The sequence below is a fragment of the Polyodon spathula genome, chromosome 13, assembly GCF_017654505.1.
Source record: "Polyodon spathula isolate WHYD16114869_AA chromosome 13, ASM1765450v1, whole genome shotgun sequence".
Taxonomy (NCBI): Eukaryota; Metazoa; Chordata; class Actinopteri; order Acipenseriformes; family Polyodontidae; genus Polyodon; species Polyodon spathula.
In genome coordinates this window covers 918,835-946,593 of record NC_054546.1, presented here as the reverse complement: position 1 = coordinate 946,593, position 27,759 = coordinate 918,835, and the positions used below count along the sequence as shown (strand labels likewise).

The 27,759-nt window shown below is 40.5% G+C and overlaps 1 protein-coding gene across 15 annotated transcripts in view; it reads right to left on the bottom strand.

Moving 5' to 3' along the window:
- LOC121325574 (actin-binding LIM protein 1-like) overlaps positions 1-27,759 on the bottom strand; it is an 84,898-nt gene that overhangs the window by 44,854 nt on the left and 12,285 nt on the right. The window contains exons 1-3 of one of the 15 annotated variants that reach the window (XM_041268294.1): positions 25,773-26,023; positions 11,080-11,214; positions 3,613-3,796 (exon numbers count right to left, since the gene is read on the bottom strand). In XM_041268294.1, coding sequence (XP_041124228.1) covers positions 3,613-3,796; positions 11,080-11,214; positions 25,773-25,860 — 407 coding nt within the window. In that variant the 5' untranslated portion in view covers positions 25,861-26,023. Of the gene's footprint in view, positions 1-3,612; positions 3,797-10,413; positions 10,459-11,079; positions 11,215-15,744; positions 15,914-25,772; positions 26,024-27,759 lie in introns of those variants that run through there. The other 14 variants (XM_041268292.1, XM_041268297.1, XM_041268287.1 and 11 more) reach the window with 14 other exon arrangements.

Here is a 27,759-nt window from a genome sequence, read left to right as displayed (position 1 = left end):
ATATTGCTGTGCAGGCTGTGCTGCTGTGGGTGAATGTGATCATTGCAGTTCTGAATATTGCTGTGCAGGCTGTGCTGCTGTGGGTGAATGTGATCATTGCAGTTCTGAATATTGCTGTGCAGGCTGTGCTGCTGTGGGTGAATGTGATCATTGCAGTTCTGAATATTGCTGTGCAGGCTGTGCTGCTGTGGGTGAATGTGATCATTGCAGTTCTGAATATTGCTGTGCAGGCTGTGCTGCTGTGGGTGAATGTGATATTGCTGTGCATGCTTTGCAGTTCTGAATATTGCTGTGCAGGCTGTGCTGCTGTGGGTGAATGTGATCATTGCAGTTCTGAATATTGCTGTGCAGGCTGTGCTGCTGTGGGTGAATGTGATCATTGCAGTTCTGAATATTGCTGTGCAGGCTGTGCTGCTGTGGGTGAATGTGATCATTGCAGTTCTGAATATTGCTGTGCAGGCTGTGCTGCTGTGGGTGAATGTGATCATTGCAGTTCTGAATATTGCTGTGCAGGCTGTGCTGCTGTGGGTGAATGTGATCATTGCAGTTCTGAATATTGCTGTGCAGGCTGTGCTGCTGTGGGTGAATGTGATCATTGCAGTTCTGAATATTGCTGTGCAGGCTGTGCTGCTGTGGGTGAATGTGATCATTGCAGTTCTGAATATTGCTGTGCAGGCTGTGCTGCTGTGGGTGAATGTGATCATTGCAGTTCTGAATATTGCTGTGCAGGCTGTGCTGCTGTGGGTGAATGTGATCATTGCAGTTCTGAATATTGCTGTGCAGGCTGTGCTGCTGTGGGTGAATGTGATCATTGCAGTTCTGAATATTGCTGTGCAGGCTGTGCTGCTGTGGGTGAATGTGATCATTGCAGTTCTGAATATTGCTGTGCAGGCTGTGCTGCTGTGGGTGAATGTGATCATTGCAGTTCTGAATATTGCTGTGCAGGCTGTGCTGCTGTGGGTGAATGTGATCATTGCAGTTCTGAATATTGCTGTGCAGGCTGTGCTGCTGTGGGTGAATGTGATCATTGCAGTTCTGAATATTGCTGTGCAGGCTGTGCTGCTGTGGGTGAATGTGATCATTGCAGTTCTGAATATTGCTGTGCAGGCTGTGCTGCTGTGGGTGAATGTGATCATTGCAGTTCTGAATATTGCTGTGCAGGCTGTGCTGCTGTGGGTGAATGTGATCATTGCAGTTCTGAATATTGCTGTGCAGGCTGTGCTGCTGTGGGTGAATGTGATCATTGCAGTTCTGAATATTGCTGCTGTGCATTGCAGTTCTGAATACTGCTGTGGCTGTGCTGCTGTGGGTGAATGTGATCATTGCAGTTCTGAATATTGCTGTGCAGGCTGTGCTGCTGTGGGTGAATGTGATCATTGCAGTTCTGAATATTGCTGTGCAGGCTGTGCTGCTGTGGGTGAATGTGATCATTGCAGTTCTGAATATTGCTGTGCAGGCTGTGCTGCTGTGGGTGAATGTGATCATTGCAGTTCTGAATATTGCTGTGCAGGCTGTGCTGCTGTGGGTGAATGTGATCATTGCAGTTCTGAATATTGCTGTGCAGGCTGTGCTGCTGTGGGTGAATGTGATCATTGCAGTTCTGAATATTGCTGTGCAGGCTGTGCTGCTGTGGGTGAATGTGATCATTGCAGTTCTGAATATTGCTGTGCAGGCTGTGCTGCTGTGGGTGAATGTGATCATTGCAGTTCTGAATATTGCTGTGCAGGCTGTGCTGCTGTGGGTGAATGTGATCATTGCAGTTCTGAATATTGCTGTGCAGGCTGTGCTGCAGTTCTGGCTGGTGGGTGAATGTGATCATTGCAGTTCTGAATATTGCTGTGCAGGCTGTGCTGCTGTGGGTGAATGTGATCATTGCAGTTCTGAATATTGCTGTGCAGGCTGTGCTGCTGTGGGTGAATGTGATCATTGCAGTTCTGAATATTGCTGTGCAGGCTGTGCTGCTGTGGGTGAATGTGATCATTGCAGTTCTGAATATTGCTGTGCAGGCTGTGCTGCTGTGTGTGAATGTGATCATTGCAGTTCTGAATATTGCTGTGCAGGCTGTGCTGCTGTGGGTGAATGTGATCATTGCAGTTCTGAATATTGCTGTGCAGGCTGTGCTGCTGTGGGTGAATGTGATCATTGCAGTTCTGAATATTGCTGTGCAGGCTGTGCTGCTGTGGGTGAATGTGATCATTGCAGTTCTGAATATTGCTGTGCAGGCTGTGCTGCTGTGGGTGAATGTGATCATTGCAGTTCTGAATATTGCTGTGCAGGCTGTGCTGCTGTGGGTGAATGTGATCATTGCAGTTCTGAATATTGCTGTGCAGGCTGTGCTGCTGTGGGTGAATGTGATCATTGCAGTTCTGAATATTGCTGTGCAGGCTGTGCTGCTGTGGGTGAATGTGATCATTGCAGTTCTGAATATTGCTGTGCAGGCTGTGCTGCTGTGGGTGAATGTGATCATTGCAGTTCTGAATATTGCTGTGCAGGCTGTGCTGCTGTGGGTGAATGTGATCATTGCAGTTCTGAATATTGCTGTGCAGGCTGTGCTGCTGTGGGTGAATGTGATCATTGCAGTTCTGAATATTGCTGTGCAGGCTGTGCTGCTGTGGGTGAATGTGATCATTGCAGTTCTGAATATTGCTGTGCAGGCTGTGCTGCTGTGGGTGAATGTGATCATTGCAGTTCTGAATATTGCTGTGCAGGCTGTGCTGCTGTGGGTGAATGTGATCATTGCAGTTCTGAATATTGCTGTGCAGGCTGTGCTGCTGTGGGTGAATGTGATCATTGCAGTTCTGAATATTGCTGTGCAGGCTGTGCTGCTGTGGGTGAATGTGATCATTGCAGTTCTGAATATTGCTGTGCAGGCTGTGCTGCTGTGGGTGAATGTGATCATTGCAGTTCTGAATATTGCTGTGCAGGCTGTGCTGCTGTGGGTGAATGTGATCATTGCAGTTCTGAATATTGCTGTGCAGGCTGTGCTGCTGTGGGTGAATGTGATCATTGCAGTTCTGAATATTGCTGTGCAGGCTGTGCTGCTGTGGGTGAATGTGATCATTGCAGTTCTGAATATTGCTGTGCAGGCTGTGCACTGTGGCTGTGTGTAAGTGTAACACCTGTCTATGAGCTGCTGCCACCTGACGGTTGTTTGAGTTTTTTACACCCTTATTGAAGGCCTTAATTCACCAGCAGTTGGTGTAATACCAACACATACACTGCACTCAGGAGCCACTTCTGGGTCCATTTATACATTTTTGGAGAGCTGGTAAGGATGACTGGATCATCTAATGTACTCTCAACCCCCAGGCTGGCGACAAACAGTAAAATAACGTCATATGAAGCAATGTTTGAATCAGGGCTTCCCTCAAAAGGAAGCAGGTAATAATATTACCTTTACAATGGTTTAACCCTTTGATTCCCAGCATTGCATTTCTGTTCTCCTTAAAAACAATATTTTAACCCTCTGCTTTGGCACTGTCCAATATATCTGACATTGACAAAACAGGTATTAAATAGGTATAGGAACATACCATCAGATAATTTTCCTCTCATTCATAATTTGGGGTTCAACATAACTTTGTAATACAGAAAGAATCACAAGTTTCTTACTTGCAGATGGTGCAAACGAAGCAGGTTGGATGGTAGGTCTTTCCAAGAGCAGTGACTACCTCTCCCTCTACGAAATCCCCACAGCCGTTACAGCGCGTCCCATGCAAGCGCTGGTAGTCCAGAGTGCACAGATAGCCTCCGTTCTTCATAAAAAACCCACCCTGTGCAAGATCACAGCCACAGACTGGAAATGAGAAACAAAGAACCACTTTAACAGAACTTGGACTAAGTAGAGTACAATGGTTTGCAAATTGTGGCCAATTAACATGGAAATCCTAACTAATAGCAGACTGGTTAACCTATACTGGTGACTCATGAGGTCCGTACACCACGGCAGTGATCCTAATTACTCTAAGTGCCCTATCCACATCTCAGATGTGATTGGTAATAGCCATGGGGAGCACATTAACTGCCTATTATATACCAAGAGCTGCCCATTATCAGAAGGGTAGAGTGACACTTCAACTTGTTTGCGTGTTTTTTGGTTCACTGGTTTGCTCCCAGCAGCCTTAAAATCATGACCCTGCCCCCAGCTTTTTAACATAAGTAAACTTTTTTAAGTATATTCCACAGAGTGACATGCACAATGCTGTCATCAGACATCATTTATGAAAGTATAAGACAGAAAGTTCAAGGCCTGTATTATCCAGGTTGGGTAACTGTGTATGTCAAGGACTCAGTGCAGTGTTATCTGTGTTTATTCACAAACCATAAAAACATGTTTCTGCAAACCATCTGGAGGTGTAGCCTGCCTGGTACTCAGTCAAAGTTTTTTTCTGTCAAATGTTTACTGTCTGCTGATTACATTTGTTAGTGAAACTGACACCATGCTAATGCAATATTCATGGTTGCATGTACTTTATTGACCATTCATAAGAGTTGAAGTCAAAGTACTCCATTATTTTCTTCTACCTTAAATAAGTGGTAACCAACGCTCTAAAATCCATTTCCTACTTTGTATCAGCTTTAATTCCCCAGGGGTCTGCCAGATATTTATCGTTACCTTTTTTAATTCAATATCTGCATGGTGTATATTGATAACAGTCAACACCAAATCTCCCATTTGTTCACAAAGATCAAATTAAATAATCAACTACCTTTTGGCCAGAAGGCTAAATTGGTGCAATTAAAGAATTTAGAAGAGCGCTGGAAGAAGCAGCTGGAAAGGCAGGGATAATTACGCTCACTCATCCTATACAGCACAAGGGGATAGAAGAGATAAACTAACCATTAGCATGATTCTTACACAAAGGAAAATTTCACCCGATAGATTTACCAACCAGAAATAAACAAATAAGACATTTGACTTAATAATAAATCTTAAGCTAGTTCTTATTTGTTTTATAATTAACTGGAGCAAAAGCTAAACATAAACAAATAAATCAGCCTCTCTAACTTCATTAAATACTCGAGGTATATATTTTATAGAAAATGTTCTTGCTACAGAAGACATGCAGTTCATGCAGTAGCAATCAAATTGCACAGCTCTACAAGTATAACTGGCTTGTCTGTCTCATAAGCACTAGGCACACATGTTTGCAACAAACACAATTCCGTTTCCTCTTCATCTATGAACCTAAATGTTTTATTTCCTAGACTGCTCCAATCCCACGAGAGCATGCCATTAAAAAGCACACATTTCAGTGATGTGCATACCCCTGGCTTGCAGCTTTAATGTTATCAGAGATCAGAGGCAATCAAAGGCTTGAGCAATGTGAAAGCGTCAAAAAAAAAAAATTACTCGGAAAATGAACGGCATGCATTTTCTTCAAAGGAATTTTCTCTCGCTAAGTAACATACCCTGTGGGACCATAACAAATACCTTTATGAACCGTGCTTAATTCCAATGTGTGATACGAAGTCTGTTGTCACACGTCACCAGACATCACGCAGGAACCTCTCCGAGCTCCCAGTCTGAGCTGCTCTCAATCAATTAGTTATTTTTTAATTATATGACTTCATTTTAACACAAATAATTCAGGACAGAAACAGGTCATGTTACCACCAGCAGAAATGTATAGCACTTTCTGCCACTACCGGACCACTTTTGATGGAAATTGTTATTAATTTAATTCCAATTTTAATGATTCATTCTTACAGCTTCTTACTTGTTAATTACACAAAGAATTTTAAAAGAAACCAGTTAACAGCAAGAAAACTTGATGCCCAAAAGCAAATAAAAACAGTAATTACACAACCTAAATAAGCCATTTTAAATAACTTGAGTATTCTAGATGCTTATTTATGAGAATACCATCAAATCCTTTAAATGCTTTTTACCATTTTTTACAAAAACAGTTTATTCAGCAATCAGTTTATATGAAGCATGAAAGAGATCCAGTAAGAATAAAGATTAAAAAATCTGTGACCATCAATCCATTTTCCAAAGTCAGAACCTGTATCACTACTTGCCATAATGTATTCCCAAGCTCTACCAACACACGGGTCCGCAAGATAAAATAACAGCGTTCCGCCCTTCTCAATGGTTTTCATAGCACAGTTCTTGTGTTATAATGTCATCTCAAATTTTATCCATAATAAAAAAAGAATGTAGCGTGAATGGTAATGCTTGTGAGGAAATGCGTTTTGGAGTGTGTGATCAATTCACTGCCCCACTTTATATACATATCTGATTTAGAAACATTGACTATTCACACATGGAGCAAACCAGAATGCGCGTCAGCATTTGTTATGCAGGCAACAGACTGTAACTCAGTGGTCATCGGGACATTTCCCTTTACAGGCAGTGAAAAAACCAGCATGGGTCACAAGATCAGAAATTCAGTAAACACTTCCACAACAGAAAGTGCATCATCATTATCACACATGTTCTGTTTTTTCTAAATAATTCTATCATTGTCTGTTACTATTCAAACTCATTTAAGGATATGGCTGTTCCAATATGTCTGCATTTGTTTGGCTAAGAGGGATTACAGGGAAAGATTAAAAATGCTCAAATCAATATAGTATGAAAACACACAGAGTAAGTAAGTAAAACCTTGGATATTTTTACACTGCTAGACAATAGCAGCGAGATCCCATAACGAGAACTGTCCACAGCAGCGATATCACTAGTCCTCATGTGACTAGGTCATTGCACTGCTAATCATAATGGGGTGGCTGCTGTACACAGAAATATGTAAGAGAGCTGGTGCGCAGAGTGAGTGAAGATGGTTAGGGAAATGGTTAACATGAGCTAAAAGGGCTTGAAGAAAGGTAATTTGTCTCTGTCTTGTTGGAAACTAAAATCCCGCTTTGGGCAGTGTAAAACAAACAGGTTGTTTGAGGTCTTGGCGCCCTCTCTCTCCATGCTTTGCTCACCTGTAAATGAGGGCACAGCTGAAGCGAAAATGTTCTGAGCAGGTGCTGGAATAATTAGGCATGGAGACTGAACTACAAGCCAGCAATGTCGGCACAATTGAGAGGCCACATGGGCCACCTTGTGCTGAATCACAGAGATGGTTCAGGGAAGCTGAGCTCAGCCCATTACGAGTGAGCCCCCAGGTAAGCGCAGCTATCCATTTCTCCAAAGAACAGTACATGGCATGTTATTGGGATTAACATATTTACAATACCTACTGTCAGGAAGTACCAGTTGCAGGGTTTCCTGATGATAAACATTATAAATGTTTCTCATCAATACTCAACCACTGTGTTTACATTTCCGTCTAGTCAGCCCTTAACCTTGCAATGAAGGAAAACGAATAATCTTTCAATTTAATTCATCAAAGAACAATTAAAAATACATGTTTTGCCTGCTGTTTTTATTTATTTATTTATTTATTTTTATCAGTTTTTGTTTTTTGCATAGGACTGTCACAAAGATGGTTGTAGTGGGTGACGTCTGACCAGAAACAGGAAAAAACACAGAAAAGACAGAGAGATGTGGAGTTTTGGTGCATTTTGTCAATCAAAATAAGGCAGGACTTGAGAGTACAGATTCTTCAGCATCCAAGCAGTTTCAAACCTCCCATTAACCTCAAGATTTTCCATGTCATGTATGTCTTTTGGAATTCCCCTTTAGGAAAAATCCAGAGGGATGAACAAAGAATTCCCGTCAGTATGATCATGAGACTGGGACCCGCACTCCATCACTAATCTGGTGACTCTTCTCAGGCTGTAAGGCTGTACCGTGAAGGGTCAAGTAAACAGGTGAAATGAATGAACGTACTGAGGAGCTAGGGAGCCCAAAGATGAAAAAACAAACAAAAGTGACGGCAGTTATTTATTTCGGGATATATACATAAATTATTCTTAGCTTCCCCAAATGATCTGACAGAAACCATGCCCTATCCTTCCCTAGCTTTGCTATAAAAATACCCACGTTACCCATCTTGCTAATTCCTGACCTCCGCATGCATTCAGCTTTGCCAGTCCTCAGCTGCTGAGTGACTGTGATTCTTGGCATATCAGTGCCTCCACAGACCTCCCCTCCTCAGTGATAAGAAGCACTCTTTCTGTTTCTACAGCTCTATTGGCTCCTGAAGACTGGGCCACGAATAGAAACCACTTGGCTGCCAATTTATGGACTTACTAGCAAGATATGCCTCAGCGACTCATCATGCTGTTTTCATCAGAGGGCACTGTACCAAGTGTTTTCTATAAATTGCATCCACTGGTAAGAGAATCCATCTATTATACTGAGTTTACATCAATCAGATCATCAGGGTTGTGAATGTACTGGGAACTGAAGGCATTAAGCCAGGTACAGCTTTCCAGGAATGGTATCTATGATTTATACTGGCCCTCATAAGCTGTTTCCATTGTCTAGTACCTAAACTTTCAAAGCAGAGCAATAGAATATCACCTCTTGTCAAACCCATCACCTTGTTGTACCCCCATCAACAAGGACAGTTTAATGCACTGATTTAAAAAAAATAAAATAAAAACAGCAAGGTAACACTTTACATTAAGTGTCTCTAATTAGTGTGTATTTACATAGCAGTTACATATGTAAAATGTTACCAACAGTAGTTTAAAAAATTAGAATAAACTACTAAAGTCTCTATAACAGCGTAGAGTGTCTGATTAACTACTAAGTTGATTAAATTAATCAAAATGGGCTTTGAAAAAAACACCAAACGACCTTTACTCAGCCACCCTTAGTCATATCGGTTTGGTTTGATGCAGTGTAATCAGAATGAGCTCCACACTGAAGATCCCGAGGAATGCCTCTGCCTGTGTTCTGTCAGCGTTGTCTGCTCCACACCGAAGATCCCGAGGAATGCCTCTGCCTGTGTTCTCTCAGAAGATCCCGTTGTCTGCTCCACACCGAAGATCCCGAGGAATGCCTCTGCCTGTGTTCTGTCAGCGTTGTCTGCTCCACACCGAAGATCCCGAGGAATGCCTCTGCCTGTGTTCTGTCAGCGTTGTCTGCTCCACACCGAAGATCCCGAGGAATGCCTCTGCCTGTGTTCTCTCAGCGTTGTCTGCTCCACACCGAAGATCCCGAGGAATGCCTCTGCCTGTGTTCTGTCAGCGTTGTCTGCTCCACACCGAAGATCCCGAGGAATGCCTCTGCCTGTGTTCTGTCAGCGTTGTCTGCTCCACACCGAAGATCCCGAGGAATGCCTCTGCCTGTGTTCTGTCAGCGTTGTCTGCTCCACACCGAAGATCCCGAGGAATGCCTCTGCCTGTGTTCTGTCAGTGTTGTCTGCTCCACACCGAAGATCCCGAGGAATGCCTCTGCCTGTGTTCTGTCAGTGTTGTCTGCTCCACACCGAAGATCCCGAGGAATGCCTCTGCCTGTGTTCTGTCAGCGTTGTCTGCTCCACACCGAAGATCCCGAGGAATGCCTCTGCCTGTGTTCTGTCAGCGTTGTCTGCTCCACACTGAAGATCCCGAGGAATGTCTCTGCCTGTGTTCTGTCAGCGTTGTCTGCTCCACACCGAAGATCCCGAGGAATGCCTCTGCCTGTGTTCTGTCAGTGTTGTCTGCTCCACACCGAAGATCCCGAGGAATGCCTCTGCCTGTGTTCTGTCAGTGTTGTCTGCTCCACACCGAAGATCCCGAGGAATGCCTCTGCCTGTGTTCTGTCAGTGTTGTCTGCTCCACACCGAAGATCCAGAGGAATGCCTCTGCCTGTGTTCTGTCAGTGCAGTTCTGTCTGCTGCTATGTCTGTATTGCTGCAGCACATGTTTTGTTAACAGATACAACTGTGTACTGCACTGATTGTTATAGGAGGTCCATGAAAACCTACAATACCAAGGTCAAGTGTTGTTTACTGCTCAAGCTGAAATAGTTTCTGCTAAGAAAATAATACCCAGAGGTTTCAGGTCATGGGTTTGTGCTAGAAGTACAACGAATACATAGATTTGATCTTTACACAAGCCTTTCTTTTTAAACTTCTACCTAAACGTGTGCTGTAATTAAAACATCTTTAAAAAAGGTGCGAGGATACAGTCATACAATATTAAATTATAAACATCTAGCATTGTTTTTTATTTATTTACAGTGTCTCATCATCCATAATTTCCCTTTTTGACTATACTATCATACGTTTCAGAAATCAACACATTCATGCATCATTTCCTATTGAACTATTTTGAAGAAATGATATTGACAGCAATTCCAAATGTTTTAATCTGAGTAAAACTAAATACATGTGTTCTCATTCTGTCTAATTAATTATCATGCTGAATGGAGGCATTGCATTGCTGCTAGACCAAAAACCTGACATCAATACATCAGAAAAGACTACAGGAACGCTACTATAGCAGCTTTGAACATATCAGCAATACTGGGTGTATTGCATAGCTTCAAGGTTTTATTGTAGAATATCATATCTGTCAAGCACTGACCTTTACAGCAGCTGGAGGGAGAGAAGAAACTGCTACAGTCAAGTCACTGTCGTAAATGATTTCCTAAGACATCTTCATCTCTTGTTCCTCTCAAGTTTAAATCAGGATGTTGCTAAAGAAAGGTTATGTGCACACCACCAGCTCTGCACATGCCACAACTATTACTGATCTATCCCTTATACACACTTACAGCAGACCACCAGAGGAAACACCTTGCAAAATGTAGTAAAGCATAGTGCAATCATGGTTAAACACGTAAAGCACTGACAAGCATAGTAACTAGCAGAGAAATCAGCTACAGATTGTATACTTGATAGTTATTGGCCAACTTCCTACCTATTTCAGTTCATTGTTGCACCAGTCTACAGCATTATCTAAGATCCGTCAAGGGCTTTCTCATCACCACACCATGCTCTAAATTCTGCAGAAATGTGACCTGATGAAGACATTGCCTCAAAGCACATCGTCTCTCTGAACTTTAACAGATTATTAAGATCTCCAAACCTGTGCCTTAAACTTCGAACCTTTATCCCAACACGTCACTATTATGGCTGATATTATGTATTGTATCACCTGAAGGGAGTCCGAAACTAGTACAGCACCACACCAGGACCCTCTTATCTGAGTGAGAGTAATAGGACAAAATAAGTGAGGTTTTCTTCTTACCTTTGCAGGTGAAGCATTTGATATGGAAGTGCCTTGACTGGACTCGCAGCACCTCCCCTTTGCATGGCTCCCCACATTTATGACAGTCGATCACCGGCTTCTCTGCGGGGTGGTGTGTGTCCTGTGCATGTGCCACTGAAATAAAACATACAAAACCAAAACATTAGCTAACCTCAACACCACATTTAATATCATAGCCATGAACCACCTCCCCCCTACAAAATCATCTGACTACTTTGGTCAGCAATGAAAAGCTGTCATTATGGGCTGCAAGACAGGGGATGAAAGAATTAAACAGTAGGTAATGAGATTATAGGCCTACAAGCACAACTTGTACAAGCACGGTACTGTATGTAGCCTACACCAGTGATATTGCATTAACTGTGCAATATGGTTACTAGTCACCAGTTGGTTAATCAAAAGCAATGGGATGAGGGACTAGGCCCCTTATTGCCAGCTTGTCTATCTAAGTGGAACCAACAACCAGCACGGTTAGCAGAAGTCACTCAAATGTTACTGATAGACTGGAAACTATACTGTAGGTTTTAAACTGATCTAACACGAAGGCCTCCCGGCACAGCACCAGCACTAAAGTATAGTTGGCTTTCACAACACTGTCTATAGGGAATATTTCATTTACGTTCTGTTCTTATGAAGTATGCAAATGTGATTAAACGGTTACCATCTGGCTTGTTGCCTGCCCTGCAGTTAGCCTCAGCACACTGCATCTCATAGCCTGACACCATCTGCTTTACATTCTTCTGGCTCCCCAGGATGCTCATATGAAAAGACTTGGAAAGTAAATTACTGATGATAGACCTTCTAATACAACTAATGACATCACTGGCTACATGGTCAAACGAACCAATGCCTGCTTTTTTACTGGAAGGCAAAAAATGCAAAGTCCACATTCTGGGAGTGTGTAACAGAAACAGAATGATTCTCGATGGTAAATCTCCCTCCCTACCTGTGAGGGCGCTAAGTACAGGGAACAGAGCACCCTGGACCGGATGGCCTGACAATTCATTCCCAGGGTTAAAAGGAAGTCTGTCATCTAGAGAGGGGGCGGAGCTCCAGTGCACCCATCGATCTGCATGGGAAACAATGTAGCAGCCGTGGATTGGAGGAGCAGCTGCAATCGTTTACCAAGGGTCATGCGTGACGGTAGAAATAGGGGACAGAGCGATGTGATCTGTTCCTTCGGTTACGGTTAAGGAATGACCCAGAAGGACCAGTGTTTATATATTGCATCGTGAGTGTTTTGTTTGTTTGGCTGTAATTTGTTACTTGTTACTTATTAGTAGACGGCTTACACATTCTGGAGCTGTCGTCTGAGGCCAGCACTAACCTGGACATCACTTCACCTGTATCACAATGTAAATTGTATTTGCACCACGAGCACTACAGCACGCACCCAGGACTGGTGACCGTGTTTGTATATTGTCTGTGAAATTAACTGTGTTTAGTATTTGTGACTGCAAACCCTTTATTTAGAACAGTGTAATACACGTTGCTGTGTATTGCCTGGGACTTATTATTTATGGTCACCAGACCGTGAATAAACCTCCTTGCACTTTGAATTCTTGTTGTCTGCCTTTTCATTGATCACCGCATCACTCCTCCTTTTAAAAAAGATGAGCACCAACAAGAAATGGTCTTTAAAAGTGGTTTTACTTTCTGCTTTATCATGACTGGACTGCGTTCATATAATCTTTACAATAAAGCACTCTACATGTGTAAGAGAGTGGAGGCTGGGCGCGACCCGAATTTCAGGACGGAGAAGGCTAGAATGACCACCATTGTACCTATAGTAAACACTGTACCTATAGTAAATTATTTGATGTGCAGGAGTTACTGAGGTGGTCTACTGTACATTCTACATCTACAGGCAACAATACAAATAATCCAATTGTTTTCAGTAAATCAGTTTACAGATCCGTTACCTGACTGGGCATGGTGGCCAGTCAGGAGGGATTGCTTGAAAGTAGAAATCTGCTCGCACACAGCTGCCTTAACATCCACATCTACGCAAGCGTACTGCAGGGATTCAACTCAGGTGCTGGAAGTGGGGATCTGCACCAAGGCATACAGGATGGTCTTATTTGAAGCTTTGTTACTTAAACTTCAGGTACTGAATTTAGCTTGTGATTGGCAAAGGTAACCTTATTGCAAAAAACATTTGATTAAAATGTTTAGTCTGTCTGTGTCACTGTACGTAAAATGTCAAATGTTTAAATAGTTCTTATTAAAATTAACGTTAAATGTAAAATTAATTAAATAAAAATGTAAAATCTTTTTAGACAGTGAAAGCTTAAGAGCTTTAATAGCTTTTTCCTCAATATCATACATACTGTATGTAATAAAATGACAAGCCACAGTGGTAATCCACCTAGGTTTCTCTGGAGTAAGCATGTGACACATTCTTCAGTGCTTCAAAACTTTAAATCTTTATCCTCATTCATAAGTCTCATGAAACTTAAGCCAGCATGCCTAGAGAGTCTCACTCTCATCGCCAGGCACAGGGTTTGAAGAATGTCCTTATCATTGCACAAGCCAAACAACCTTCCACCAGACTAAACGCATGCTTTATCTTCCTCTTTATCAAAGACAGTTGAGCTCCAAAGACAGGGCACCATGAGGAGATGGGGACAGTGATGTAGAACTGTCCTTCATTTATAAACTACTCTGTTTTCTAGGCAAGAAGGAATGACAGGTTTGCAGTGAATTCTGGACTCAGTGTCCATCCTACCTTCTAGAAGACACCGATACATCACACACAGCCAACTGTGCTTACTGTAGACTGTTTGTTACCTGCAAAGTATCTGCAATTGTAAGTACACTGTAGTTACAACGCAGTTCAAATACTGCAGTTATATACTGTAAGTGTTACACATAATTGTGCTCTTTTAGACACTTTATTCCACTTGTTTGTTCACTATTTATTTGCTAGGGATTTAATTAAGGTAAGCCAAGGGTTTTTCACTATAAATGCAATTTACATAATAACTCTACTTAAACATTCAGGTTGATTAATAACACGGATCATAGAAATTTGAAAAGTGATTCTTCACAAAAGAGTGTACACTAAACCATCAAGTCCAAAAAAATATGCCAACATGTAACATGTCTTACAGGCTTTTGTAGATAATTAACGCATCTTGCAAAAATCGAATGCGAGTTGAGTCACATCTCAGTGTTTAGCAAGGTTCCGATGTCCTCTGCTGGAATAACCTTCCCACTCTGTTCAGACATTACTTCAGAGAACTCAAATACAGGAGGAGGGGAGAGATTAATGTGTCAGATTTCTTTTTTCTGGTTGTCAGTTCACATCGCTGGCAAATTCAAGATAAAAAATAGAACATGAAAAGAGACATTCGCTGCTATCTGTCTAAAAGAACAATTTGTTTTAAATAGTTGGATTTCAAGCAAACTAATAAATAAAAACCCCAGTATATGTGGATCTCTTATAAGCTGCAACAATGTAATCAGAACTCCAATGTACAGTACATGCGTCACAAAGGGATTCTGCTTGCTAGAACTGGAATGACTCACATACTGCATAGTGAGTAAGATGTACAAAACTAATATGCTTTTTTTAATTATAGCAGCTTATCAGAAGCTTTGGGTTGGGATTTTATATCTTGTGTTACTGTCCCCTAGAGAGAGCTACAGCACCCTTTCTGCTTTAATAAGCACCCTTATCTGAATAGGTTCTATCTCCTGTTTCCTCATGCATTCATTGTATGACTGTTACTACAGTTAAAAAACACAGACCGGACAACAATTCATATCAACTGCAATGTTATTGTAATACAGTAGAATAGCCTATAGTACCTATTGCTGGTGTAATAACACAGCAGAATAGCCCACAGTACCTATTGTTGGTGTAACACACTAGAATAGCCTACAGTACCTATTGTTGGTGTAATACAGTAGAATAGCCCATAGTACCTATTGCTGGTGTAATAATACAGTAGAATAGCCCATAATACCTATTGCTGGTGTAATAATACAGTAGAATAGCCCATAGTACCTATTGCTGGTGTAATAATACAGTAGAATAGCCCATAGCCATAGTACCTATTGCTGGTGTAATAATACAGTAGAATAGCCCATAGTACCTATTGCTGGTGTAATAATACAGTAGAATAGCCTACAGTACCTATTGCTGGTGTAATAATACAGTAGAATAGCCCATAGTACCTATTGCTGGTGTAATACAGTAGAATAGCCTACAGTACCTGTTGCTGGTGTAATACAGTAGAATAGCCCATAGTCCTGTGAGTCAGTAGGTACTATTCACATTGAACTATATGCAGCACTGGGACTTTTGTTTACAATTCCCAGACCATTTCTGAATCCTATACTGTTTTAATGTGGTTTTGAAAAAGCAAACACTCTGCTTTCTTGGCGCGTAAAACAGAGTACAATATGCAAGAGAACAGATAGAAAAAACTTCCTAAACTGAAGCGATAACATTGTCCTTTACCGTATAGCCAATCCACGCACCTTTATAAACTTTACTACTTTACAAGCAGTATATTCGCTCCTAATTCCTTGCAATACCCAGGTAAAAAAACGAAACAAATATATAAATACATACTTTGACAGGTTGAAGTGATAGTCAGTGTACACTAGATACATTCAAAAGTCACTGTACGGTACCTTCCTCCTTTACCATGACCATCTGACCTCCTTATCCACAGTACAGAGGTTTAAAACGGTAGAGATCTGCTATGACTGTGTACTGTAGTCTCCAGTAGATTATGGATAAGCCTGGAGATGGAGATGCCCTATCCACTGTACCCAGTCAGTGCAGGCTTGTCAGAGTGTGCTGCTTGCCTGTCTCACTGCCTCTCCCTCTCTGTCAGGAATGGAAGCACATTTCCAATGTGGACTCTGCCCTCTTTCGCTGCAACAACCGGGTCACAGCTGTTGCCGTGCAGCACATGCAGATTCCAGCTTCCTTAATCTGTTCCAGCCACTGACACCACCTTACATTCCTCAAAGGAGGCCAGCCTGGGAACTGACAAGATCAAGAGAGAAAGAAAAAATAAAATGAAAAGGATTTTATCCAGCTACACTGATTGTGTTGTTGCTTTGAGTTTAAGTTATGATATAATTAGGTTTGAACTGTATTTTGATGTTAACAGATAATGCCATGTTCATGTATTTTTTATAAAAAAAATGTGTGTGTGTGTATATATATATATATATCTACATATTTAAAAAGTGTGGCACCTCAGGTTTTAAAATCCATTCAGTTCCAAACGCTACCATTGTTAAGTTCAACATGTCTAATTCGGTTTCTTAACTTTCCTGTGTTGGTTCACAGGCAATGCATTCCCACGATACGCTGTGTGTTTCCCATCTGTCCCACAGACTCTGTGAACCAGCATGCATATAGAGGAGCTCTCGCTCAGTCCAGCAGACAATGGGAGACTCTAATGGATGTGGACAAACAGGAGCCTTTTCAAAGTGAACAAAGTGTATTTGAAATATTTCAAATGATATGTTCTGTTCTATACCCTCCTGTGACCCCAGTATAGTATTATAGTACAATTACAAAGCTATTATCAGACACCTCAGAGGCACTTTGCAGCCCTTAAAGCTTGAATGCTTTATTGAAAAAAAGAAAAAGAAAAGGTGTTGCAATAACACATGATTACAGGTCTTTTGGAGCTCACGCTACAGATGTTGAAAATTCTAGAATCCTGCCAAGGTTCCTCCCACTAAAAATATTTCACAATGGCCCTCCTATTGAACTCAGGATCCCTGTCACACAGGTATGAAGCCAGTGGAACAATGTGCATCCATTCCATTCCAATCATATTCGCCAAGGACACTGCTTGTAGAAGATCCCTTGCAATGTACAGCATTGTGAACATAGACATATCTGTAAGACTGCGCAGTAACAAGTTAGTGCTGTTCTTCTAGAAAAAATAAATACATTATTAGTGGACACAACATTTGTATTCCTTTTTTCTGAGCTTTCTGAAGCAGGAATGTGGGAATGTGTGTGTGTGTTAAGCTTGAACTAGGTCTGCAATAACAACACATGTTTTGAATCTGAAATTTGACTGACTCAGAATTCTCAGTACAATAGTTCACTTCAAGTGACACAATTCAACCTTTTCCCTTTTAGCAATAACTTCAGGCAGCAACACCATAAGTCTGACATTTTAAGAATTACATTATTATCCCCAGCTTCTTATACATAGAAAACATCCTTGGGGAATTACTTCTACAGCGATGACAATGTGTAGGTACTTTGCCAAGTGGAGCCAAAGGCAACACCTTACACAAAGAGTCTATAATTACTGTGTATTTACATATTAGTTAATTAGCAAATATATGTGCATTTACAATGTTATTATGTACAGTTACAATGTACTTAACGTGTAATTTTTTTCCATGATATAACCCTAATACTATCCCTAACCCTAACCCTAACTCTAACCCTAACTCTACCCCTAACCTAATATTATCCCTAACCCCCCAATACTATCCCTAACCCTAACCCTGACCCCCTAACCCGAACTCTAAACCTAACCCTATACCTATTCTGACACAACTGTGTACATTTACAGTATCGTGCAAAAAGATTTACAGGAATTCGCTAAACACCAAAGTTTGAGAACCTCCGGCTTATATGACTACAAGGGAGCAGTGAACTGTGTGGAAAGTGAGACAAAAAAAACAAAAAAATAGTGTCACTTTAACGTAATCCAAAATGTTCTAGTATTCATGCTGAAGTGGCCCTCCATTTTTTGTTCGAACCACTGCTGTAAATTAACAATTTCCCCCTTAAATACAAAAACATTGTGTCAGTACTGGGTCTTTAAAATTGAAAGTGATTAAAACAATTTACTATTATAATTCATCAAACATGAGATGCCCTCAAACTTGGAAATGATTCACATGCTTACATGGCACTGAACAAGGGGACACAACTGAGGCAGATTCCAAAGGCCTTGTGAGCGATGAGAATAGGTCATGAAGCTATCTCACTGATGCCTGGCATTATCACAGTCTTTTAATAGAGCTTATCTTAAGAGCCTTAGGCCAGGAGGCTAGGATATGAAAGCAACCCATTAGGATTGCAGTAATGTTAACAAGCACTTTAAACACCAGGTACCATTATATCTAAAATGCGACCAGCCTTCTGTACTGGGCAGGGTTATTTCCGTATCCTAAAGCATTTGGTGTACCTACACAGATGCTCAATGTGTTAGTTATGTACCTATACAGATGCTCAATGTGTTTACTGATTTCAATAATATAAATCGCCAGTTTGAAAGGAACCACTTTAAAATATGTATGAAGGCAAAATGTATGAAGTGCGTGCATTTAAAATGTGAAAGATATTGCTTTTACACACTGTTCCACAGGCCTCTCAGACCCTAAAGAGCAGCCCATGCAGTTATTTTCTTACATCAATTCACTCTGGACAGCGTGTCTTTAAGCTGAAGACAGTCCTGCTGTTCGTGTTTAGCAGCAGTGAGGCCTGCCTGTGTGAGTGCGTGGGCTCCACAGTTCAATGTTTAATGTCACTGCAGCATGCCACTGGTCCTGGTCTGCAGGGAGAGTGGAGTCTGCTCATTCAGGGACACCTGCCAGCCACATCAAATACACTCCAAACAATCCAGCCTCACAAACAAATACTGACAGCCATGAGAGAGTCTTTTTCAGTGAAAATAGAAAAAGGAAAGACAATTCATCCGTGCAAGTACACTGCCTCTGATGTATTTCTAGAACTTAACACTCTCAAGAACTATTAGCTGTGGACAAAAAAAAAAATCCTGGTTACCTAGATATATTAGAAAAGAATGTATTGCACATACTGTGATTCTAAGTAGCGGTACGTTTCTGCACATATACTTCTAATTATTAGTTATTTCTTTTAATCACTTTGTCAGCTTTTTTCCTTATGCTAGATATATATATATATATATATATTATATATATATATATATATATATATATATATATATATATATATATATGTAGTATTCTCCTTTATGCTCATTCCTCACAGGTTCCTGCTGCTGGAACACATTGCTTCCTGCTGCTGACGGAACACATCTGGTTTCTTAGCAACTGAAAACACCACCCTGTGCTTGATAAGCTTTACAAACTAAGGAAATCCACCCAGTATTACACACAAAAGTGCACTGGAACATTACTATAACCATATAATCCCTGTAACCATTAAAAAGGTGTTGACTTCCCAGAAGCTATTTTACATTACCTGTCTATATCAGCACCCCGATCCACACTGTTATAAGAGTAACTTCACTTCTATTGCACTGCCTGAATCGCCTTTTCAAAACATTCAGCTTTACTAACCCAACCGATAGAGAAACACTGTCAGAGATACATAAAGAGGAGAACAGCAAGCCATACAAATGGGCCTAAACCAAGACCTGTACAAACAGACAAGTTAAAGAACACGCTTCCCTAAGAAAGAAAAACTAATTTAAAAAAATAAATAATAAAACAATACGCCACCTTATGTAAACAGGTGTAGCAACACATGGGAACATGTAACACAATACAATAACAAAGGTTCTTATGTACCCTTTAACAACACTAATTATTGAACATGATCAGTTCCCTCCAGTATGGGAACAATGGTGGGCCATTGCAGAAGACATGCTGTATTAGAGAGCATGTAAAACGATTTGGATGTAATTCAAGGAGTCGCTGATTAACACTGTAACCTTGAACTTCTTTTTAAATGTACAGAGCCCAGATGCCCATCCTCACTGTCTGAGATTAACCAGCACAGTACACTTAAACACATAGCTTGGGTTTTATGATTTGTTGCCAAACAATTAAAGCTTTTTTAACCTGGTTATCTTTTTGTTTCTGGTTAAAGGCAATTAAATGCAACTACATCTATAGTCAACAAAAATTAGAGATTTAAAATGGTAAAATCAATTAAAATTAGTTAAAATAATACCGACAACCAATCAATCCTTTCAAGCAATGAAAAGAGCAGAAGATATGCATCCCATCAAAGAACCTGTGCCCCTGGTAGAAATTACATTAATACATTTTTAAACCATTCTGTAGAATTCCACAACCTATGTACATAAAAACATCATTATTTCCAAAATCTATTCTGCCACTAGAGAAATTGAATTAGCTAGTGAATATACAATATACCTATACTTTTATTGTACATAATACTTTTCTAACTAACAAACAAAGACTTACTTTTATTTAATAATTTTTTTGAGGCTGTCAGTTATAAAGTACAGTCATCACCTACATACTGCTTCAACAAGCCTATCGAAGCTAATCCAAGCCTACAAGGTCAATGAGCAGGCAACTTTAGCAGAAGCTTCAATAAAGCAATTGGATTGCTAGATCTTTAAGAAGAGATCGAGACACGTAAATTCACTTTCTGAAGACAGCTCAAGAGGATGCTGTGCATTTAGCATTGCAGGGAGATCCTCCAGAGAAGCAGCCAGAATGCAATCCCAATACAGAAAAGAATAAATTGAATTACAATACTTTTTCAAAGCATTAATCTCTACGTTACCAAGCTTACATTTTTCTGCTAAGTAGCATGCTTATTATTGATGAGCAACAAAGAGATACCAGAACTTTGCTTGTTGTCGATGTGTTTAGACTGTATTTCATTTAATTCCTTCGTCCCACTCTGGAAGCAAGTGCAATGTTTACCCAACTTGTTCTGATAACAACAGCATCAATATTTATAAAAACTACTGTAGCAAGAAAGGTTACTAGTTTAAATACAGCAATTACATTCAGATTAAACAGACTTTCAATCATTTTTTTCTTGAACCAGCTCAACCAGTTGTTCAATTGGTATTAGTCTTTTGAACCAGCATGACCAGTTGAATGCCAGCACTAACATCTCAAGCTTTTTTCAGTACTAGCAGGAAATGACTTCTGTTTTGATGCTACCAGACTGGTCCTCTGATATTTTACATGCTGTTAGTTTCCTGCATGTGCAAAATTCTATGCTGTTTTCCATCAATCAGCTGTTACTGCAAAAACACCCCACGGCACGAATGCTCTTTTTAAACAAGTTGATAACTACAATCTATATAAAAGTCCAATGTTCTCTAGCTAAAAATATTGTATAGCTATGCACTGCATTTGCATGCATAGTAAATATATGGTGAGACACAAAGAAGCATGGCAATGGTATTACCAGTAACCAAAAAGCATTGTAAACAGAATCCCATCTAAATAGTACTATACAGCCTTCTAATGCACTAGTATCTATAATTCTATCTTTATCACTCTCTCTCCCTATATATATATATATATATATATATATATATATATATATAGACACACACACACACACACACACACACACACACACACACACACACACACACACACACTCAGCCTGGGGTCAATCGCAATATCCATGAGCCGTTCACACAGGTAAAAATCATCTGGATTCAGATTGGGCAGCTGCCTCAACATAGACTGCTTGGGAATCAGATAGAGCACCTCGGCAAGCTCCCCGTCTTCAAAAATAGACATCCGCTTCACTGAGCTCCTCTGTGTCGGCTTTCCTGGCATCACGTCTGTGCTTCTGGAGGAGCCACACAGTTTTCCCAGACTGTTTAAATTGGGAAGCAACGGCATGGTCCCCACTAAACTGGTCTCCACTACAAACCACTGCAGGTACTGGGATGCTGTGCGTGCGTTGTTGATGGGCCAGCACTGTGCACTTAGCTCACAAGAAGCTGCCTCTTGCTCACTTAAGAAGATTAGGGATGATGTATTTTTAGTGATTATCTTCTCAGATGGTCAGATGACCTGGGCACTGAATCCTTGCAATGAATGCACCTCCCAAGTCGACTGGGACCAGTCCCAGGCCAGAATATTAAAAAGAGCGGTACCAACATCAATATACGGGGCACGTATATTGATGTTATGTAAGAAGATTATAGACTTGTTTTATATTCAGAACCTTCAATTGCTTTATAGCTGAGCTTTTAGTAAGCTTCTCCACATCTGTTAAACTCTATTGTTAGTCGTTCAGATTGGATTTTTCTTTTTATCTTTAGAATCCAAGCTATAAGAAAATTAATATGTATTGCTTAAGTTGTATAAAATCAGAGGATTTCATATTTGTTTTAAATTTCCAAAGCACAGACTGCAGTTAATAAATTATATTTATTATTTTTATATAGCGCTAACAATCTTCACAATTTAAACAAATTCACAAATTATTATTACAGAATGTCCAGTAATCTAGCACCAGTTTAACCACAAAACTGTGTAAAAAAAAATAGCTCTTACGGCATGATAATGATGGAGAACATTGCCTTCTTCAGCCACTACAAGATCCCAGAATTCTGCACTGCCGTCACAACTAGAATTAAAGTGCAGCCAATGCAGGCTTCATCATGTAAATGAAGATAAAAACAAACCCAAGTCAGACACTTTACCTAGCTGTCGTTTCCTCTTGCTGCTCATTGCAAATTATAGATCACTGCTCCAGATGACTCACGCTAAATACTGTTGCATTGGTCAGTGAAACATCATGCAATTTCTCACACTGACCAATACCATACCAGCAGGGGTCTTGCTATAGGTTTGTGGAGACCCAAGTTGAAAGCTCTAGTCTTGGTATTTGAAACACCTGCTTTACATCATTCACCGTGCAGTAAAGCGCGACTGTCCCTTTTGTGCTGTGTTGTTTATGTTTTATATCATTTGTTTTTATATCATTTGTTTCATGCACTTTATTCCCTGTTTTCATCCCATTTTAAATATCCTCTCACCACAGCAACTGGCAAACCAATGCAGATCAAAGGGCCACTTAGCCACACCGCCTAGCGAACCCTTATGGAAAAAAACATATATTTTTAATATATGATAGAAAAGTATGATCCTTTTAATTTTCATATACAGAAATGGGTCCCTTTTTTTATATAATTAGAATATATGGAATATATTTAAAATATATTTTAGCCTGTAATCCATATAGTTATTTTATATGTTGAAAATATATGGTGCACCATATATTTTCATTAGTCTGTAATCCATATAAAATAAATATATGGATTACAGACTAAAATATATTTTAAATATATCCCATATATATATATATATATATATATATATATATATATATATATATATATATATATATATATATAAAAAGGAGCCAATTTCTATGTATGAAAAGTAAAAGGATCCTACTTTTATATCATATATAAAAAATGTATGTTTGTTCCATAAGGGAGTTGCCTTTTTTCCTGTACACCTAGCTATGATTAATAAACAAGAATTCCAGAACTACAAATCGGATCTGCATTAATGATCATTAATATAATGCCCTTCCAGCAATCACTAATCCCAGCACAGAGGAAAGGGATTACCACCCACAACCGCCTTTCACTCTCATGAGCGATCAAGATCTGAAAAGATGCTGCACATCTTGTTAACAGAATCCGATTACAGAGAACTGCAGTCAATATATATACGGGATCAAACTATATGGGAAATGTGGGGTATTTTATATATTTGTGTACCTGTTCACATGTAAATATATCATGAATAAAACATACATCAGTGACATATCTAGAGAAATAGCTAAATAACTAAAAAGCATGATGTAAAAAACACTGTTCTTGTTTTCCATGTTCGCTTCCTCATTGAAAAAGAATTGCTAAATGAAAAAAACATTTTTTTATAAATGCCGCTGGGGATTGGAGGGTGCCACCTCTCAAGAGGGTTGTTGCTGTAGTTATTTTGAATGTTTTTTTCAGTGATAGAAGTGGTTGTGGACACCACAGAATGCCATGGTTATTGGTTCAATAACTCTGCAGTTTTTCATTCATTGTTCATGCTTATACTATGCATTTACAGCACTCTGATTGCACCTTGCTTTCTTGTTACTATGTACTTACTCTAGTATTCTACACTCTTATTATGTGCTACCATTACTTCAGGCATATAATAACACTATGAACCATGACTGGACCATGATGAATGACTGCCAGTCCTAAGCCATGGATTCCACAATTAATCTTTCATGTTAGAATGCTTACAAAGCATCACTTTCAACACAACTTTAGTAAGGCATGTAATGCACTCACTGGAGGCATTGCTGACTGCAGCTATTTAAAAAAAAAAAACAACAAAACACTAATGCTTTATTTCAAGTGAACCTCTGCAACGTACATCAAACCACTTTATTACAGGAAGACACGGACCACTATGAAATCAGTGTACAATTGCAACCACCCATCTCCACCCAACCTACATTTGTGAACATCAGAAGCGTTCTCAAATCATTTCAAACATTTTCAAAAAGCAAAAAATTAAAAGCTGGACATTTTAACTGCATAAGACTGCTGCCAACCATTAAATAGACATTGCATAATTTCATTAAATGAATGGGACACCCGAATAAAGTTTCAGTTCATATATTTGCGGGCTGCCAGTTGTCATATTGCATGTAAGCACTGTGGACATGCTACGGTCTTCCATATTGAGTGGTACTGTATGAATAGGGACATTCCATTCATTACATATAACTGAAATCAATGTTGCAGGGCTACTACAAACACACAGTACATACACACAAGTCTCTTGAATAAGACACTGAATCTATTTAACTTGTTATCCTAGGGTAACGTTTATAAAAAGTTATTAAGTGCTGAAAGATTATATATATATACATAATAATGTAGTATCTGTTAAATCTTTGAACCAAACAGCATTTAAACCCACATCACACTAGACATTTTGCAAAACAGCAGAAATTAGAATGCAGCCTAGTGAAATTAGATTTTAAAAATAGCATCTGTCGCTTTGTCTAATCAAAAGGCTTAATAAAACATGTCCCTTCATCGATTAATTTTAAGCACAGGCTTTTACTTGAAGGTGACCTTTCCATATTGAGCAACAGTGCTATGTGCAAACAGCTGTGGGAGGATTGATCTACAACACTGTGTCTACAATACAGCTCCTTTAAAAACAACTTTGCTGAAGAAAAAGCAAGCAGGCAGTTATGTAAAAAGTAAAAAATACATCTAAAAAAACAAAAACATAAGGACATAGCATGGAATGAACAATCAATACCCCTTCCATCTCGCACTACATACGTACAGATTCCTGCACAGTATGTATTCCGGCACAATATGAAATAACTCAACTGGCCTTGTGAAGAATACAATGTAGTAAATAAAGTTTTAGAGGGTGGCTTGATACAGATTAGGCACACCTATCTACCGGTATATAATATATATTCCATTCCATAAATTGAAAGACAGGTCAAGATTCAAATGTGCAGTCTGAATCAATACAATGAGCACTGCAGTGTCTCCTAACCCAGCTGCAGCGTCTCCTATCCCAGCTGCAGCGTCTCCTAACCCAGCTGCAGCGTCTCCTAACCCAGCTGCAGCGTCTCCTAACCCAGCTGCAGCGTCTCCTAACCCAGCTGCAGCGACTTCTAACCCAGCTGCAGTGTCTCCTAACTCCACTCCTTGTTTTTGTTTTAACTCATAGTGTATTCCTTGCAGCTCACATAAAACAGCATGCAATTATGACTGCATAGCCCAGAGACCAGAGCCTTAACAACAAATTGGTTCTGGCTTCCTCCAGCCCTCTTTCAGCAACAGCAAACCTTGAACAAACAATTTAAAACTTGCAATCATCCCCCGTTTTGTATCCTTCCCCCTTACCGTCCAGTCCAAAGCAGGAGGTGATTTTCTGGGCATACTGACACAACCCCTCGTAGTGAGATTCCTCTGTCTGGCCCTTCTCTCCCATCACTGAGACGGGCGCGCAGTCACTGGATACAGGGCTGGAGCAGGCGAGCCAGGAAAGCAAGGCTTTTCTACTCCAGCTCCATCAATAATTCAGACAGCACATAGAAAACTGCTGCATCCGAGATCCGACGCCCAAGGCCACCTCTTAAGCACTTCTATATTATTCGTTTTGATGCTGCTCAGTTAGCTCGGGTTACTGTTCAGTTCAGCTCAGACAGCACTGCTGCATTGCAACAAGTGGATCACAAATGCAGTATATGGGAGGGGTCCTGTCAAATCAGAACAGTGGAAGGGTTTGGTGGTTAGTGCAAAAGACACATGCAAGGAGACGTGGGGTTTGAATTTCAGCTCAGACACTGGCTAGCTGTCTGACCTTGGCTGTGTTTCAGCCACGCCCTATAGCATAAATGGTTAGAGCAATTAGGTGAATTTATGTAAAATTTTCAGTTCTTGTTATATCTTTCTGACATCTCAGTAACAGGTTTACTCCTTTCCTAAGTATTGTGTAGCTGAAGTCCTTATTGTTTGTATGTATTGTAAAGCTTTATTGAAGGTCACACCCACAGTTTCCACATGGCTCAATAAATGTTGTTGCTGCAAAACGTCAATATAACAGCTTAAAGTCTCCCTCTTCCCTGTGCTGCAGAAGCAGAGGCAGGCTAATATACAGCTATTTACAGGATCTGCACCACTTAGGCCAAGGAGAAATATAGGTAAGACTCATATCACACATGGTATATACACTCTGTATTATATTATATAAATAAGCAACATATAGCTTGATTTGGAGAGGGGTAATAACTAATACAAGATAATAAAAGTGAGCAAAGCAAGTAAACATTTTAAAGTTCTACATATTTATTGATTTTAAGCACCTACAGTGCATAGCATAAATGATGTGTCAATATGAACATATCAATTCATTAGGGAAGTTCTGTCTTGCAAGGAAGTTGTAATCAGTACACCCTTCCCACATACCTCATAACCCACCCACTCAAAACAGGATGATTCAACACATCCTCATGAGGGGAACTGAAATCCCTCAGCCTACCTGGTACTGGTGCTGAGCGAGTAGTACGGAGACACACCTGGTACTGGTGCCGAGCGAGGAGTACGGAGACTCACCTGGTACTGGTGCTGAGCGAGGAGTACGGAGACTCACCTGGTACTGGTGCTGAGCGAGGAGTACGGAGACTCACCTGGTACTGGTGCCGAGCGAGGAGTACGGAGACTCACCTGGTACTGGTGCCGAGCGAGGAGTACGGAGACTCACCTGGTACTGGTGCCGAGCGAGGAGTACGGAGACTCACCTGGTACTGGTGCTGAGCGAGGAGTACGGAGACTCACTTGGTACTGGTGCCGAGCGAGGAGTACAGAGACTCACCTGGTACTGGTACTGAGCAGAGGTTCCCAACGTGAAGTCCAGGGGCCAACTTGTGAGTAAATCCCAGGTGGTCCCTTAGAAAGAACTACCCACCCCATCCCCCCACACACACACATCATCTACATGTATCTAGAACTACCCAACCCATCCCCACACACACACACACCATCTACATGTATCTAGAACTACCCACCCCATCCCCACTGATACCGAGAGAGCTGTACGGACGGACACCTGGTACTGGTGATGCAGAGTTGCTGCTGCACAATCTCAAAATCATAGCTATTCACATCTGATATCGGACACATATTATAAAAATAAAAACTCATTACTAGCAAGGTATTCCAGGAAACAGCTAATCTATGCAGAGGGGCTGGATATTTTCAGAAAGCAGATCAATTCTTAAAGCAGCTGGTAACAGCAAGCCTAGGTTTCAGGACATCACAGCACCATGTTCCTTTATTCATAATGTTTAAATAATAAATAAAACTGAACAATGTTTTTACATATTTGCTC